The 12912-nt window shown below is 54.8% G+C and overlaps 1 protein-coding gene across 2 annotated transcripts in view; it reads left to right on the top strand.

Moving 5' to 3' along the window:
• RRP12 (ribosomal RNA processing 12 homolog) overlaps positions 1-12912 on the top strand; it is a 30210-nt gene that overhangs the window by 4735 nt on the left and 12563 nt on the right. The window contains exons 5-20 of one of the 2 annotated variants that reach the window (XM_004427901.3): positions 563-668; positions 879-995; positions 2145-2283; positions 2391-2518; positions 3397-3495; positions 4129-4220; positions 5944-6055; positions 6286-6383; positions 7677-7791; positions 8852-8994; positions 9255-9376; positions 10304-10368; positions 10459-10621; positions 11092-11246; positions 11535-11602; positions 12159-12252. In XM_004427901.3, coding sequence (XP_004427958.1) covers positions 563-668; positions 879-995; positions 2145-2283; positions 2391-2518; positions 3397-3495; positions 4129-4220; positions 5944-6055; positions 6286-6383; positions 7677-7791; positions 8852-8994; positions 9255-9376; positions 10304-10368; positions 10459-10621; positions 11092-11246; positions 11535-11602; positions 12159-12252 — 1816 coding nt within the window. The remainder of the gene's footprint in view (positions 1-562; positions 669-878; positions 996-2144; positions 2284-2390; positions 2519-3396; positions 3496-4128; positions 4221-5943; positions 6056-6285; positions 6384-7676; positions 7792-8851; positions 8995-9254; positions 9377-10303; positions 10369-10458; positions 10622-11091; positions 11247-11534; positions 11603-12158; positions 12253-12912) is intronic. The other variant, XM_087432367.1, reaches the window with a different exon arrangement.

Genomic DNA, 12912 nt, shown 5'->3' with positions numbered 1-12912 from the left:
TCCTGGCTCCTGCCCGAACCCCAAGTCTCATGTAGAGGGGAGAAGGGAGTGTGGATGGACCTGAGGAACAGGGTCAGGGAATTGTCAAAAGGAACAAAAAGATACTTAAGCATCAGGTGGCATTCTATAGCTGCAGGCTCGAGGGTGGTTTGGGATACTGTACGCAGAGTGTGAATGCTGGTGCCTGGGGAGGGGCAGTCCCCAGGGGCAGTGAGTGGGGCAGAAGCGTTGGGGTGGAATGTTGGCTTTAGGATACCTGGAGACGTGCAGCCATGGGGGAGGTGGGGAAAGGATTGGGGTGCGTTTATTAGGGCCCGTCTTCTGGGTAGTACAGAGAATGGGTAGTGAAGAAGGTGAGGGAGACGGGAGCTCAGTTGCCATGGAGAGCTCACTGAACCGGGTATCAGGAAGGGTGCGCTCCTGTCCTGCCTGTTGCTCACTCGCCGACTGACTGGGCCAGTGCCGCCTCCCTCTGTCCAGCTTCCTCCAGACCGGGGCTGGGGCTGCCCCAGCTGCTCTCAGAGGCCCCTCTCGGGTTCTGACCTCTATTCTCCTCCCACAGTGTGCCCAGCCCTGTGCTCATTAAGAAGTTCTCTGACACCTCCAAAGCCTTCATGGATATCATGTCAGCCCAGGCCAGCAGTGGCTCCAACTCCGCCCTTAGATGGGTTAGTGTTTGGGTCTCAGTTTTCCCTCTGCCGTCTTCCAGAGCCCATCTGATTTGGCTGAATCTTGGACGCTCCCTGGGAGGGGTGTAGGCCCTCTGTGGACCCTCACATGGTTCCCTTTGGGATTTTCTGGAGCTGGTGAGAACCTGGGCTTTTTTCCCTCCTGGCTGCAGAGGGTGGGGCTGACAGACTCTGACTCTGCTCTTCAAGGTCCTGTCCTGCCTGGCCACCCTTCTGCGGAGGCAGGGCCTGGAGGCCTGGAGCTACCCCGTGACCCTGCAGGTGTACCATGGGCTGCTGAGCTTCACTGTGCACACCAAGCCCAAGGTGAGGCTGCTCGGCCCCCAGCATCTGGGAGGGGGCCAGCCCACTCCAGGAAGTGGGGCTGGGGCTGGCGCTGGCCGGTCTGAGTAGGATGGCGGAGGTTGCCCGGAGTCCTGGGCTCTTGCCCTGAGGTTCTCCTTCCTTCCTCTGAGGCCCGATCTGCTTAGCTCCAGAAGGTGAGGGGCAGCTACTCCTCCAGGAGGGATGTTCGCTGTCAGGCCCTGGTGAGTCTGCAGCCTCGTTGGTCAGTGACGTGTTTAGTTACAGTGGCAGGTGGGTGGAGGTGGTGCTTTGGAGTCACACAGGTCTGAGCTGGATTCTGGGTTCACTGCTTGTGCTGTGACTTTGGGCAAGATACGTCTCTCTGAGCCTCAGTTTCCTAGCTGTGAAATAGGGGTAATAATACAAGCTTGCTGCAAGGTTGTGGCGAGACTCAGGTGTTCCTCCCAGGCCTGGGGCAGATCCTGGCTTATCACAGGTGCTCCGTACATGGAGGTTGGCCACTCTGCTGCCCCCTGAAAATCAGGGCAGGGGGCATATAATAGTAGTAACAATCATAATAATCAGTCACTGTGCTAAACGTTCTTATCCCCGGTGGGCCTGTGCCTCTTTCCCTGTGTATTCATGTGGTCTGTCCCTCACTTTCTTCAGGTCTCTGCTGAAATGTCACTTCACTGGAGTGACATTTTCCTGACCACCGTATAAAAAGTAACAACGCTGCTTTATGGTCTGCAAAGTCCTTTCACCTTCTGGTGTGCATTTGTTTGTTTTCTGCCTCCCAAGTAGAATATGAATTGTTTGCTCTGTTCACGGCCAAACTGGCCAGCTCTGAGAACAGTACCCGGCTTGGTGGACACGTGGTATTGCTGGACGGTTGAATGAATGAATAAGTCACTGTTGTAAAGACGAGGACACTGAAGCTCAGAGATTATGTGGTTTGGCTTGCTTAGGGCCATTTGGTGAGTTAGTAGGAGATGGGGGTTTGGAACCGAGCTTTGTCTCGCCCCACAGCTCTCTACCTGTGCAGCTCTAGGCATAGCATGGGTTGTGTAGTAGATGTGCCATCAGCCTCGTTGGTTGGTGGTTGTGCCAGCCACCCAGGCTGCTGGTTGAATGCTGACCCGGCCCCGTGCCCCTTTCCTTCTCCCTCAGATCCGGAAGGCTGCCCAGCATGGAGTGTGCTCAGTCCTCAAGGGCAGTGAATTCATGTTTGGTGAAAAGGCCCCTGCCCATCATCCTGCTGCCATTTCCACCGCCAAGTTCTGCATCCAGGAGATTGAGAAGTCTGGAGGTGGGGAGCCAGGTTGAGGGCAGGGGGTTGGGGCTGGGGGCCAGCAGAGGAGGACAGGGTCCACTGCAGAGAGTGGGTTGGAGTCTCAGCTCCCCGTTGTCCGCCAGGCTCCAAGGAGGCCACCACCACCCTGCACATGCTGACACTGATGAAGGACCTGCTGCCCTGCTTCCCGGAAGGCCTAGTGAAGAGCTGCAGCGAGACTCTCCTCAGGGTCATGACCTTGAGCCATGTGGTGAGCTCCGGCTGAGAGCCAGTGGACGGGGGCGCACCCAAGGTGCTGGGGTGGTGGGGGGATAGCTTCAGAGCCCAGGCCCACAGTGCTGGCGCTCGGGGAACTCACTGGTCAGGCCAGAAGCAGGGCCTGGGGTCTCCCTGCACTGACCCTGCTGTTCACTACAACCAAGGCCGCTGTCTCATCCCCGGTGTGGGATAGACGGGGCCGTCTGTAGAGTCCTGGTCCAGTTGGGAGCTGGCTCAGAGGTCAGGGCAGAGCGAGGGTGGAACGGTGGCAGGGCTGGTCAGGCGTCAGTCCTGTCCTGCTTTGAACTCTGCTCCAGCCACCGTCACCGTCATTTCTTCTTTTGCTTACTAATAAATCCAAATAGTGGCTTAAAGACACATAAAAACGATTCCCTGCCTTTCTCTCATCCTAGCACAATTCTGTTAATCTTTTTATATTCTCCAGTAGTGTTTGTTCACATATGTATATTGAAGTGTTTATTATATAAAGAACATGATCATTGTTTAAAAGGAAAGAACCATTCAGAACAACTCGCTTTGTATCCTTTCAGACATTTTCTCTTTGGATAAGCAAACATACTTAAAAACGTGAAAATACAGGTATAACTATAACATACAAACCATTTATATAGTCTGCTTTTTTAGCCTGTTTTGTTAAAATCATTTTGTTCGTGTTTCTCCATTGTCTTTGTTTAAATCATTTAAAACTTTCTCAGTGGTTGCCAAGACTTACTAAAGTGACAGTCCAGGTGTAGCGGCATGTTTGAGGTTGAGGGGGCTGGGTCTCCCCGCTAGCCCACTGGCTGAAGTGGGAGATTGAGGAGCCCAGGGGTTTTGCGGCTCCCCACTAAGCCTGTGTGTCCTCTCCAGCTGGTGACAGCCTGTGCCATGCAGGCCTTTCACAGCCTCTTCCATGCCAAGCCCAGCCTGGGTACCCTGCCGGCAGAGCTCAATGCCCAGATCATCACGGTGAGGCCTGGCGGAGCAGGGAGTGGCATGGCTGGGCTGGGGGTGGGGGGCAGCGGGGGCCCCATTACTTGCCTGCAGAGTGAGGTTAGTGGGGCTGGGCTGCCCCAGTGCAGGAGGCCAGTAGACAGCGAGCCAGGACACAGGCCACCAAAGCCACATCAGTGTCCACAGGAGCTGGGCGCCCTGACTCTTGATGTAGTGAGTTAACTTAATAAGCTATTTCAGCATGGTCTCATGATATTAACAAATACTGTCAACCTTAGGAATCTGTGGATGGATTTGGGGAAGGAGGCGGAAACCGCCAAAATTGTTTGCAAAACGTGTATGTGTTCACATGCATTTTTCCAGAGAAAGGTCCTGTGACTTTTGTCAGGTTCACAAAGGGTTGTGTGCCCCAAGTTATACTTGACTACTCCTGGAGACTTTTCTGCCATAGAAGCAGAACTGGAAGGGCTTCATGGAGCAGGGAGAGGCAGGAGCTAGGAAGGCCAAGGGGGCTGTGAGTTCCAGGGCCGCACACACAGGGCTTCACTGGGACATGCTGGGGCCTAGGGATGAGAAGGGGTCATTGTCATTGGGCTGCTGCTGAATGCACTTGCTCAGACACCTGCTTGTTTCCTGTCCCACCTCTAGGCCTTGTATGACTACGTTCCCAGCGAAAATGACTTACAACCCCTGCTGGCCTGGCTTAAGGTCATGGAGAAAGCCCACATCAACCTGGTCAGGTAGGGCAAGGTGGAGGGACGTCCCAGGGCCTCCGGCCAGGCTCCCTGCCCTGCAGTGCAGATGGGAGGGACATGAGCCAGAAGCTGGAGAGGGGTTCAGCTTCCCAGGGATGGTGGCGTTTCCACGCTGGCTGTGCTGCAGACCAGTTCCTGTTGTGAGGAGGCACAGGGCACTGTCGAGCACAGCCTGAGGTCGCCAGGGCTGATGCCTTCCCTGCCAGAGCGGTTACCAGCCAGCTTAGAGGGGCCGCAGGGCGGGCTGAGAGCACCGCCCTCAGGGTGGGGCCAGAGTTCCATCCTGATCTTGTAGGTCCCTGGCTGTCATCCCTGCAGTTGGTTTCCTTCTCAGAGGATATCGTTGGCTTTCTGTGGCTCCACCCCACTCCCCACCTGGGTTAAAGTCCTCTCCTCTGGGATTCATAGTCCTGCCAACCCAGTTTCTGCCTCGTGTGGTCATAACACAGTTGAGCTTGGCCACTTAATAGTAGCCCCTCAGTAATTCCACTTTCCCTGAATGAGGCTGAGAAGAAAATACATATATCGATTGGTGACTTGTATTTTGCCTGGGGCCAGGGTCTCTAAGCCCCTGAGGCTCTGGCGTGCTGTGTCTGTCCTCCCCTCCCCTCCGCTGAAGGGTTCACGGTGGCCTGCCTCCCACGGGCACTGTGCTGGGCCTCTGCATTGTTTCATCTCGCTGACCACAACCACCCCCTGGGGAAGGTCTTAACCCATTTCATAAGCCAGAAACCAAAACACCCTGAGGTAGCTCGTCATGCAGCCCCTAAGGAGCAAAGCCAGGTCTGCAGCCCACATCCATCAGGGCCACTTCCTTTTTCCTGCACCAGACCGCTTTCCACCTGGAGGTGCTGGAAAATGGCAAAATAGCCTTGTTCTCCGCTTCTCAGAATTTATCCTACAGGAGGACTCCCACAGTTGTGCTAGGGTGTGTGTCCCAGGATGTTTGTTGGAACACTAGAAGACCTAGAAACAACCTAAATGTGCCCCAGGAGGGGACTGGTTAAATACAGTGAAATACTCTGCAGCCGTTAGAAATAATTGAAGTAGATGGCGCATGCTGATGTGGAAAGATCTCCGAGATATATTGAGAAAAAGCAGGTGCAGAACAGCCTGGATGGTGTGATTATCTGTGTATTTTGGAGCCAAACTACCAGGGTGTGAATCCTGACACCCCCCTGCCCCCGACTAGCTGAGTGGCCTTGGCAAGTTACTTGACTTTTCTGTCTTAGTTTCCTCATCTGTAAAATGGGAATTGTAATAGGAGTTAATCTCAGTTGTGGCAAGGTTTTGTTTTTTGTTTTTTTGCAAGGTTTAAATGAGTTAGTGTATGTTGTTACATCAGTACTCAGCATGTGATAAGTGTTACGTAAATGTTAGCAATTATTATTTTGTATGTGTATATGTACATCAAAACTTCTGCGAGTGTGTTTGAGAAACTTAACCCTGATTTTCCGCTGGGACGTACATCAAAGGGTCAGCCTGGGAGGAGGGCAGAGTAAGGAAGTCACGCTCTTCATTTTACGCCCTGAAGACCTCTTTGAATGTTTTGCCACATGTAACTATTATAGGAATCACAGCACTTTGTAAAATCGCCCACCAGAAGGGCCCAGTAGAGCCCTACAGATGAGTGACTGTCATCAGACTTGGGCCATCTGGGTCCCTGAGGCCCAGGGCCAGGCCCCACAGAAGGCTTTTGTCTTGACAGGCTGCAGCGGGACCTGGGGCTGGGCCACCTCCCTCGCTTTTTTGGAACTGCGATGACCTGCCTCCTCTCCCCCCACTTGCAGGTGGTGACAGCTGCCACCCAGAGCCTCCAGGTACCGCAGCGCCCCCGCCCCAGCTTTAGTGGAGAAAGCAGAGAGCGCAAGAGGTTCTGCCTGCGCCCTGTCTGTCCCAGAGCTCGCCCCAAACCTCCAGCTGCATCCTGGGGAGGAGGTTCTGGGGGTGGGGCTAGGCTTGCTAGAAGTTTCAGGGAGCAGTCACGTGGGAGGGCTGGGTGGCACTGGGGGCTGCCTTGGGCCCAGACAGCTGCGGCCTCTTTTTGCAGGAGATCCTGAAGGAATGTGTCGCTCCCCACATGGCCGACATCGGCTCCGTGACCTCCTCGGCCTCAGGCCCTGCCCAGTACATCGCCAAGATGTTCAGGTGAGAACGTAGCGTCTGCGTTAGGAGGGAATAAGGTGTACTTGTAGAAAGTTCCTTATAAGACAGGTGCTCCACTGGTCACTTACTGTGGGCCATGTGCACCATACCAGAGCAGCTGCTGTCGATTTGAGCGCTGGCCACATTCCAGGTGCCGTAGTGTGGTGCTCATGAGTGTCAACTCTGGGGCCAGTCATTTGGGGCAAGTTCCTCCACCTCTTGATAGCTCAGGGTCCTTGTCAGTCAAAGGTGATGAATGCAGGTGAGGATTAAATGAGGTAATAGTGTAAAGCTCTCAGAACAGTACCTGGCATGTAGCTAAGCAGTGAATAAATACAAACTACTAGTAGTCCTTATGGTTACAGGAGATGAGTACTGACCCCCTTTTATGGATGGGAAAGCTGAGGTCACCCAACTAGTAAGTGGCGGCCTGACCGCAGAGTCCACGCTTATGCATGTGCTGAGCTGCCCTGCACGCCTCCAGGAGGAGCCGTTCACAGACGTGGCCACCGACCACCCTCCCCCTCCCAGCGGGCAGTGAGGAGCCTCAGAACACCAAGTGCACTGGAGTTATCTCAGGAGAGGGACTGAGATCCTTGGTGTCTCCTCTGGGTCTGTTTTCTCAGCTCCAAGGTGTGGTGCTTTGGGTACTGTTCCTCCTGAGGAAATAGCCTGTTTCCTGTGGATACATCTGGGATGAAGTTTCAGGAAAACTCAGGAACAGAGCTGCCCCCACCCCTAGCTCACCTCTTTCCCATGCTGACCTCTTGACCATTCTATGACCATTCTGGCCTAAAATCTCCAGGGGACCAGATTTTGGGACATGGGGCTGACCAGGGTGTGCACAGGCTGGAAGGGGCTAGCAGCTGGGCCGGCCCCTCCCTGCTGCAACTTCACCCCTCTGCCCAGACCGCCTGCTCCAACCCTATCCTCCCACCTCCACTCAGACTGAAAGAGCATGGAACAGTGACAAAGCACAGGAGGCCCATTTGGAGGCCTATTTCGGCCACTAGCAGAGCGACCCTGGCAGGTTATTTAATCTCTCTGAGCCTCAGTTTCCCCATCTGAAGATGGAACGGATAACCTACCTCACAGGTTTTTCTTTAAGCACTAGGATTACATAACTTAAACTCTTAGCTGAGGGGGCACTTTATAAATGCTAGTTCTCCCCCAGCCTCTCTGGGGCCCCCCTCACTGGCCAGCTGGTAGCCTGTAGCTCATGGTGCCAGCCACTGACTTCCTGGTTTGGGCCCAGGTGAGCATGACTAGGGCCCTGACTGCCTGCTCCCTTGGCAGGGCAGTGGAGGAGGGCCTGACGTACAAATTCCATGCGGCCTGGAGCTCCGTGTTGCAGCTGCTGTGTGTCTTCTTCGAGGCGTGTGGGAGGCAGGCGCATCCTGTGATGAAGAAGGTGCGTTGGGAGCTGCTGGGGCCAGGGCAGGAGGTGGTGCTCTGGTGGTTGGACTGTGGCTCCTGGAGGGGCACGTGTCTCTGTTACCTCTGCACTTTATATCCCCCACCACCACCACCATCAGAACCACAGCAGGTGCCCAGTGCTGTGTCCCCAGGGTGGTTACTGGGCCAACATGGGAGGAATAAGAAGATGGGCAGGAGCCGCACCCCCCCTCCCCCCACCGCCATACCCACTCACTGGTATTGGCCGGAGTTGATGGTTTTGAAGTTCTCAGGGAACCGGTGTGATTCTCCCCCACCCCTACCTGTTATCTTTTAATTTTTAATTCTCTGAGTGTTCTATAATGAGTGAGTATGGTATTCTAAGCAGTCTCAGGTCTCAGGGAGGTTACAACAGCCCAGAGTAAACCATTTAAGGCTCAGGGCTCACCCAGGGATCCTCCTCAGCTCCGGGAGAGGGTGGGGGCCTGTCCTCAGCAGCAGGTGGAGCATCTCCCGGCCCCGTGGGCCCTTCCTCACTGACTCCTCCCAGTGCTGGTGGAAGAAAGGAGCCACCCTGGGAGGGCAGGGGCTTCCTTGAGAGGCCTGGCCTGGGCCCTAATAGATTAGGTTGGTAGACGTGGCTTCCTTTGTGGGGTCAGATAGGTCCATGAGAAGTGAGGCTCATGGGAGGGCCCTGGGGAGCCCTGGTGAACTAGAGAGTACAGCTCTGTCTCGAGAGGCAGCCGTTCCTCAGTGCCTGCTAGTTTGCTCATTGCTGCACGCGGGTCTGCCTTTGCCAACCTTCACATTTTTCAAGATAAACTGGAAATCTACATCTGTATGTAAAATCTACTGATTTTTATGTGAATAGAGAATTTTTTTAAATCCTGGGGCTTTGGGAGGGGTCAAACACATCAGTGGCTTAAATTTGGTTATTGGTTTGTGACCTCTCACCTAGAGCTTAACCTGGGCCCTCGCTCCTCACCTCATCCTTGGAGACTTTGGCCCCGACTCAGCCACAGGTGCCTGCTCTGCGAGCACGTCTTGATGTATAATCTCTCATCTCTTTGCTCCAGTGCCTCCAGTCCCTGGGTGACCTGCGCCTCTCCCCCCACTTCCCCCACACGGCAGTTCTGGACCAGGCAGTGGGGGCCGCGGTGACCAGCATGGGACCCGAGGTGGTTTTAGAGGCTGTGCCTTTGGAAATTGATGGCTCTGAGTAAGTGTGACCCTGTTTGGCTTCCATGTGAGCCCCGGGAGAGTCAGAAGGCCCGCTCTCCCCCAGAGCCTGGGTGTCAGATGACACACAGGAGGGTGTCCACTCCTTCGGGTGACGTCTCTATGCCGTGCGGGGCTCGGCGGGAGAGTCCAGAGCAGGGCTTTCGCTGCTCCTCGGCTCAGCAGGGGATGTGCTGCTGGGATATGCCGCCCTCCAAGCTGTCACCTCTTCCTCACTGGGCCTTCCCTGCCTCCTCCCAGAGAGACTCTGGATTTCCCACGGAGCTGGCTGCTGCCTGTCGTCCGAGACCACGTGCGGGAAACACGACTTGGTTTCTTCACCACCTACTTCTTGCCCCTGGCTACCACGCTGAAGAGCAGAGGTACGGGGCCCACCACAGTCCTGGAGCCTCAGCCCGAAGGGATCAGTAAGGGCTCCTCGTCCTGCACCCCCAGCCTTAGGACATTCAGCAGCCTCCCTCTGCCAAGCCGGTGGCCAGCCAGTGCTTGGGTGCCTTCCTCCATGGGGCTGTTCCTCCCCTCTGCTCTGAGGCGTGGCCAGCTTCCCCCTGTCACTGTGCAGGTAGACACGGGCCTCCTCTCCCGCTAAGGAAATAGTTAGACAAGTACACAGCAATTTATATATGCAAAGATTTTCCTAGCAAAAAGCCTAACACAACCTGCACATCCCTCAGCAGGGTTCTGGAGGAGTTAATTATGGTAAAGCCCCACGGTGGGACACCATGTGCTGTTTATAAAGAAGGAAAAGCCTTACGTGGGAATGGACTTGTTTAGTAGAGGGTGAGTTGAACAGATTAGATTCAAATCTCAGCTCAGCCACTCCGCAGTTTGGTGACTTTGGGCAAGTTTATTCAACTTCTCTGTGTCTGCTCCTCATCTGTAAAATGTCGTGAGGATTAAATGAAATAACCACATAAGTGCACGTTACGTCGCCTGCCACATAGAGATTGCTCAATAAACGTTACCAACTTTATTGTCAAGTCAAACAAGGTTTCAGAACAATATAGTACAGTCCCGTTGATGTTTTTAAAAGTTTGTGTGTATTTAAAGAAATATGAGAAAGTCAGAAGAGACAGTGACCATCCCTGGGGGAGTAAGATTATGGAGAGACACCTGCTTCCTGTTTTATGTAGGTCTTTTTAGTTTTTTAGAATGAATTAGTCTTTTCAGTCTATGGGGCATCACCCATATTCCTGTCCTCATCATTGGGCTTTTGGTTTTGGTAAAAATGAGGCCTGCTGGCCAGGAGCGTGCCTGGGGTCACACTGTGTCCTTGTGTCACACTTCAGCAATGGACCTGACCCAGGCAGGCAGCTCAGTGGAGTCCAAGATTTACGACACGCTCCAGTGGCAGGTAAGGGGTCAGCTGGGGGGCCGTGGGTTGGACAGTGCAGGGGCATAAGTTGCTGGGCATCACCCTCCTTTACTATCCCCTCCCTCCCAGATCTGGACCCTCCTGCCTGGGTTCTGCACGAGGCCCACAGACGTGGCCACTGCCTTCAAAGGGTTGGCACGGACGCTGGGCACGGCCATCAGTGAGCGCCCAGACCTGAGGGTCACTGTGTGCCAGGGCCTGCGCACCCTCATCACCAAGGGCTGTGAGGCAGGTATGTGCGGCTGTGAGGTTGGGGGCGCTGGTGGGAGGATGGCTGTGATGGCACGGGCCCGCAACCCCCACCTGGCCTGCTGTGGCTCATTGTCTGAGCCGTACCTCCTCCTTTGCAAGGACCTGGGGCTTCTGCTGCAGACCGGAGGAGCTGGGAGGACACTGAAAACTGCCCCTTTCCTCTCTTACCCTCAGTGTGCTGACAGCTGCTGGGAGTTGTCCAGTCAGTGTTGAAGGCTTACTTGTGGGGCTAGCACTGGCTGGCCCCGGGACAGGAGCCATGGAGGAGCAGAGACCATGGCGGCACCTAATTCTCTGGGCTCTGGCCTCAGCCTCTCCTGTCCCAGAGAAGTCCCAAACCCATGGTCCTATCTGGGTCCCTCAAAAGATGCCTCTGGGCTGGAGCCCCAGTGGCCATTGAGGCAGGGTCAACTCCTGCCTCTTTTATGCAAACTTTGGTCCTCCTGCCAGAGGCCGACCGTGCTGAAGTGAGCCGCTTTGCCAAGAACTTTCTGCCAATCCTCTTCAACCTGTACGGGCAGCCTGTTGCAGCTGGGGACGCTCCAGCCCCTCGCCGGGCTGTGCTGGAAACCATCAAAACTTACCTCACCATTACTGAGCCTCAGGTGAGCTGGTGGAGGGGGGTGAGGAATGCTCTGCAGTGGGCGAGTGTTGGATTGGGCATGTTGGAAAGGCCGAGACCCACCCTACCCACCAGGGTAGGGCTCACATGGGCCTCTGCCACCTGGAGAACAGGGGACCAGATACCACTGGTGGTGGCTTGGGCTGGGCTCAAGGCTTCTAAATGGGAGGTGGGGAAGGGGAAGAGAAGATGGTGCAATTCTGTGACCTGCTGCTGCTCTGTATTTCTGTCTTCAATGACTCCCTCCTTCTCATTCCTTTGGGGTTGCTAGTTGGTGAACAGTTTCCTGGAAAAAGCCAGTGAGAAGGTGTTGGATCCTGCTAGCTCTGACTTCACCAGGTAAAAGGCCCCAGTTGAGCTGGGGAGCCCAGGGAGCTAGAGAGTGTGTCTAGCAGAAGCCCTGTGCATTCTCTCTGGAATTGTGTAGGAAAGTCTTGAGATATTAAATGTCCCAGCTCTACTGCAAGGCCTCACTGACTCCTTCTTCCCAGAGAGGCATTATAGCCTGCTAGGGAGGAATGAGGACCCTGGAGACACACTGCCTGGGTTCAAATCCCCGCTCCACCACTATGGGCTGTGTGACCTTGGACAAGTTACCCGCTCTGTGCCTCTGTGTCGTCTTCTGTAAAATGGACGTGACAGTAGTACCTACAGCAGGGTTGCTGTGAGGATTGAAGGGGTTAACACCTGTACAGCACCTGGAACAGTGCCTGGCACCTAATAAGTGCCAAATTAGGCGCAAGCTATGATTATTGTTCACAGGCTCCTTTGGGGCCCACTGTCCTCACTGTGACTTCTCCCACCTCCCCCATACCCAGTAGACGTAAGAACACTAGTAGTCGGTGCCCTTCTTCAGCCCCCCTAAGCCCCTCCTTGGTCTCCTGCCCCTGAGCAGATTGTCTGTCCTGGACCTGGTCGTGGCCTTGGCTCCTCACGCGGATGAAGCCGCCATCAGCAAGCTGTACTCCACCATCCGGCCCTACCTAGAGGTGAGCCGTGGAGGCCGGGCACCCCACACAGCCACACTTAGGGAACAGGGGGCTCCTCGGAAAGGTGGGCTTGTCTTCTTGTCTTCATTCCTTGGTGCTGTCTGAGATTAGGTCTTCATCTGCTTTCTCGTGGCGTGGCTGCCGTTTGTGCCCTGTCTAGCCCATCTGTCATGTGGGTACCAAAGTAACTAAAATGCATAGCTGTGCTCAGGCCTCACCTGCTAAGATGCCTCTTATAGATCCGAGGCCATGCTCCTTTGCCTGGCTCACTCACTGGGCCCATCCCAGCCTGTGCTGGTCTTCATCCCAACCAGTCTCCTCTGCCCTCATCCCCCTGCCACCACTGCAGCCTTATTAGGCTGTTTTAAGCGTTCCAGGTATGGTGGCCCCTTCTGTGCCTTTACACGTGCTAGGTCTTCTGCCTGACGTACTCGTCCCTGCTCGCTGTGGCTACCCACCAGGCAGAACTCAAGCCAGCAGTGACCTGAAAGCTGTCACCACCTCAATAGTGTAATAAACAGTTAGCCAACAGTGTGAGAAGTGCTCTGGGGTTGAACATGCAGGTGGACACAAGTCCTGGGCAGGCATCTACCTCAGGAGAAGTGTCCCGGGGGAGTGACAGAGAGCTCCTTTGGAATAGCAAGGAGTTAGGCGAAGAAG

Source organism: Ceratotherium simum, chromosome 6, assembly GCF_057802395.1.
Source record: "Ceratotherium simum simum isolate JZ-2026a chromosome 6, ASM5780239v1, whole genome shotgun sequence".
NCBI classification, from domain to species: Eukaryota; Metazoa; Chordata; class Mammalia; order Perissodactyla; family Rhinocerotidae; genus Ceratotherium; species Ceratotherium simum.
Note: the sequence above shows the minus strand (reverse complement) of the source record. Positions and strands in the feature narration are given on the sequence as shown.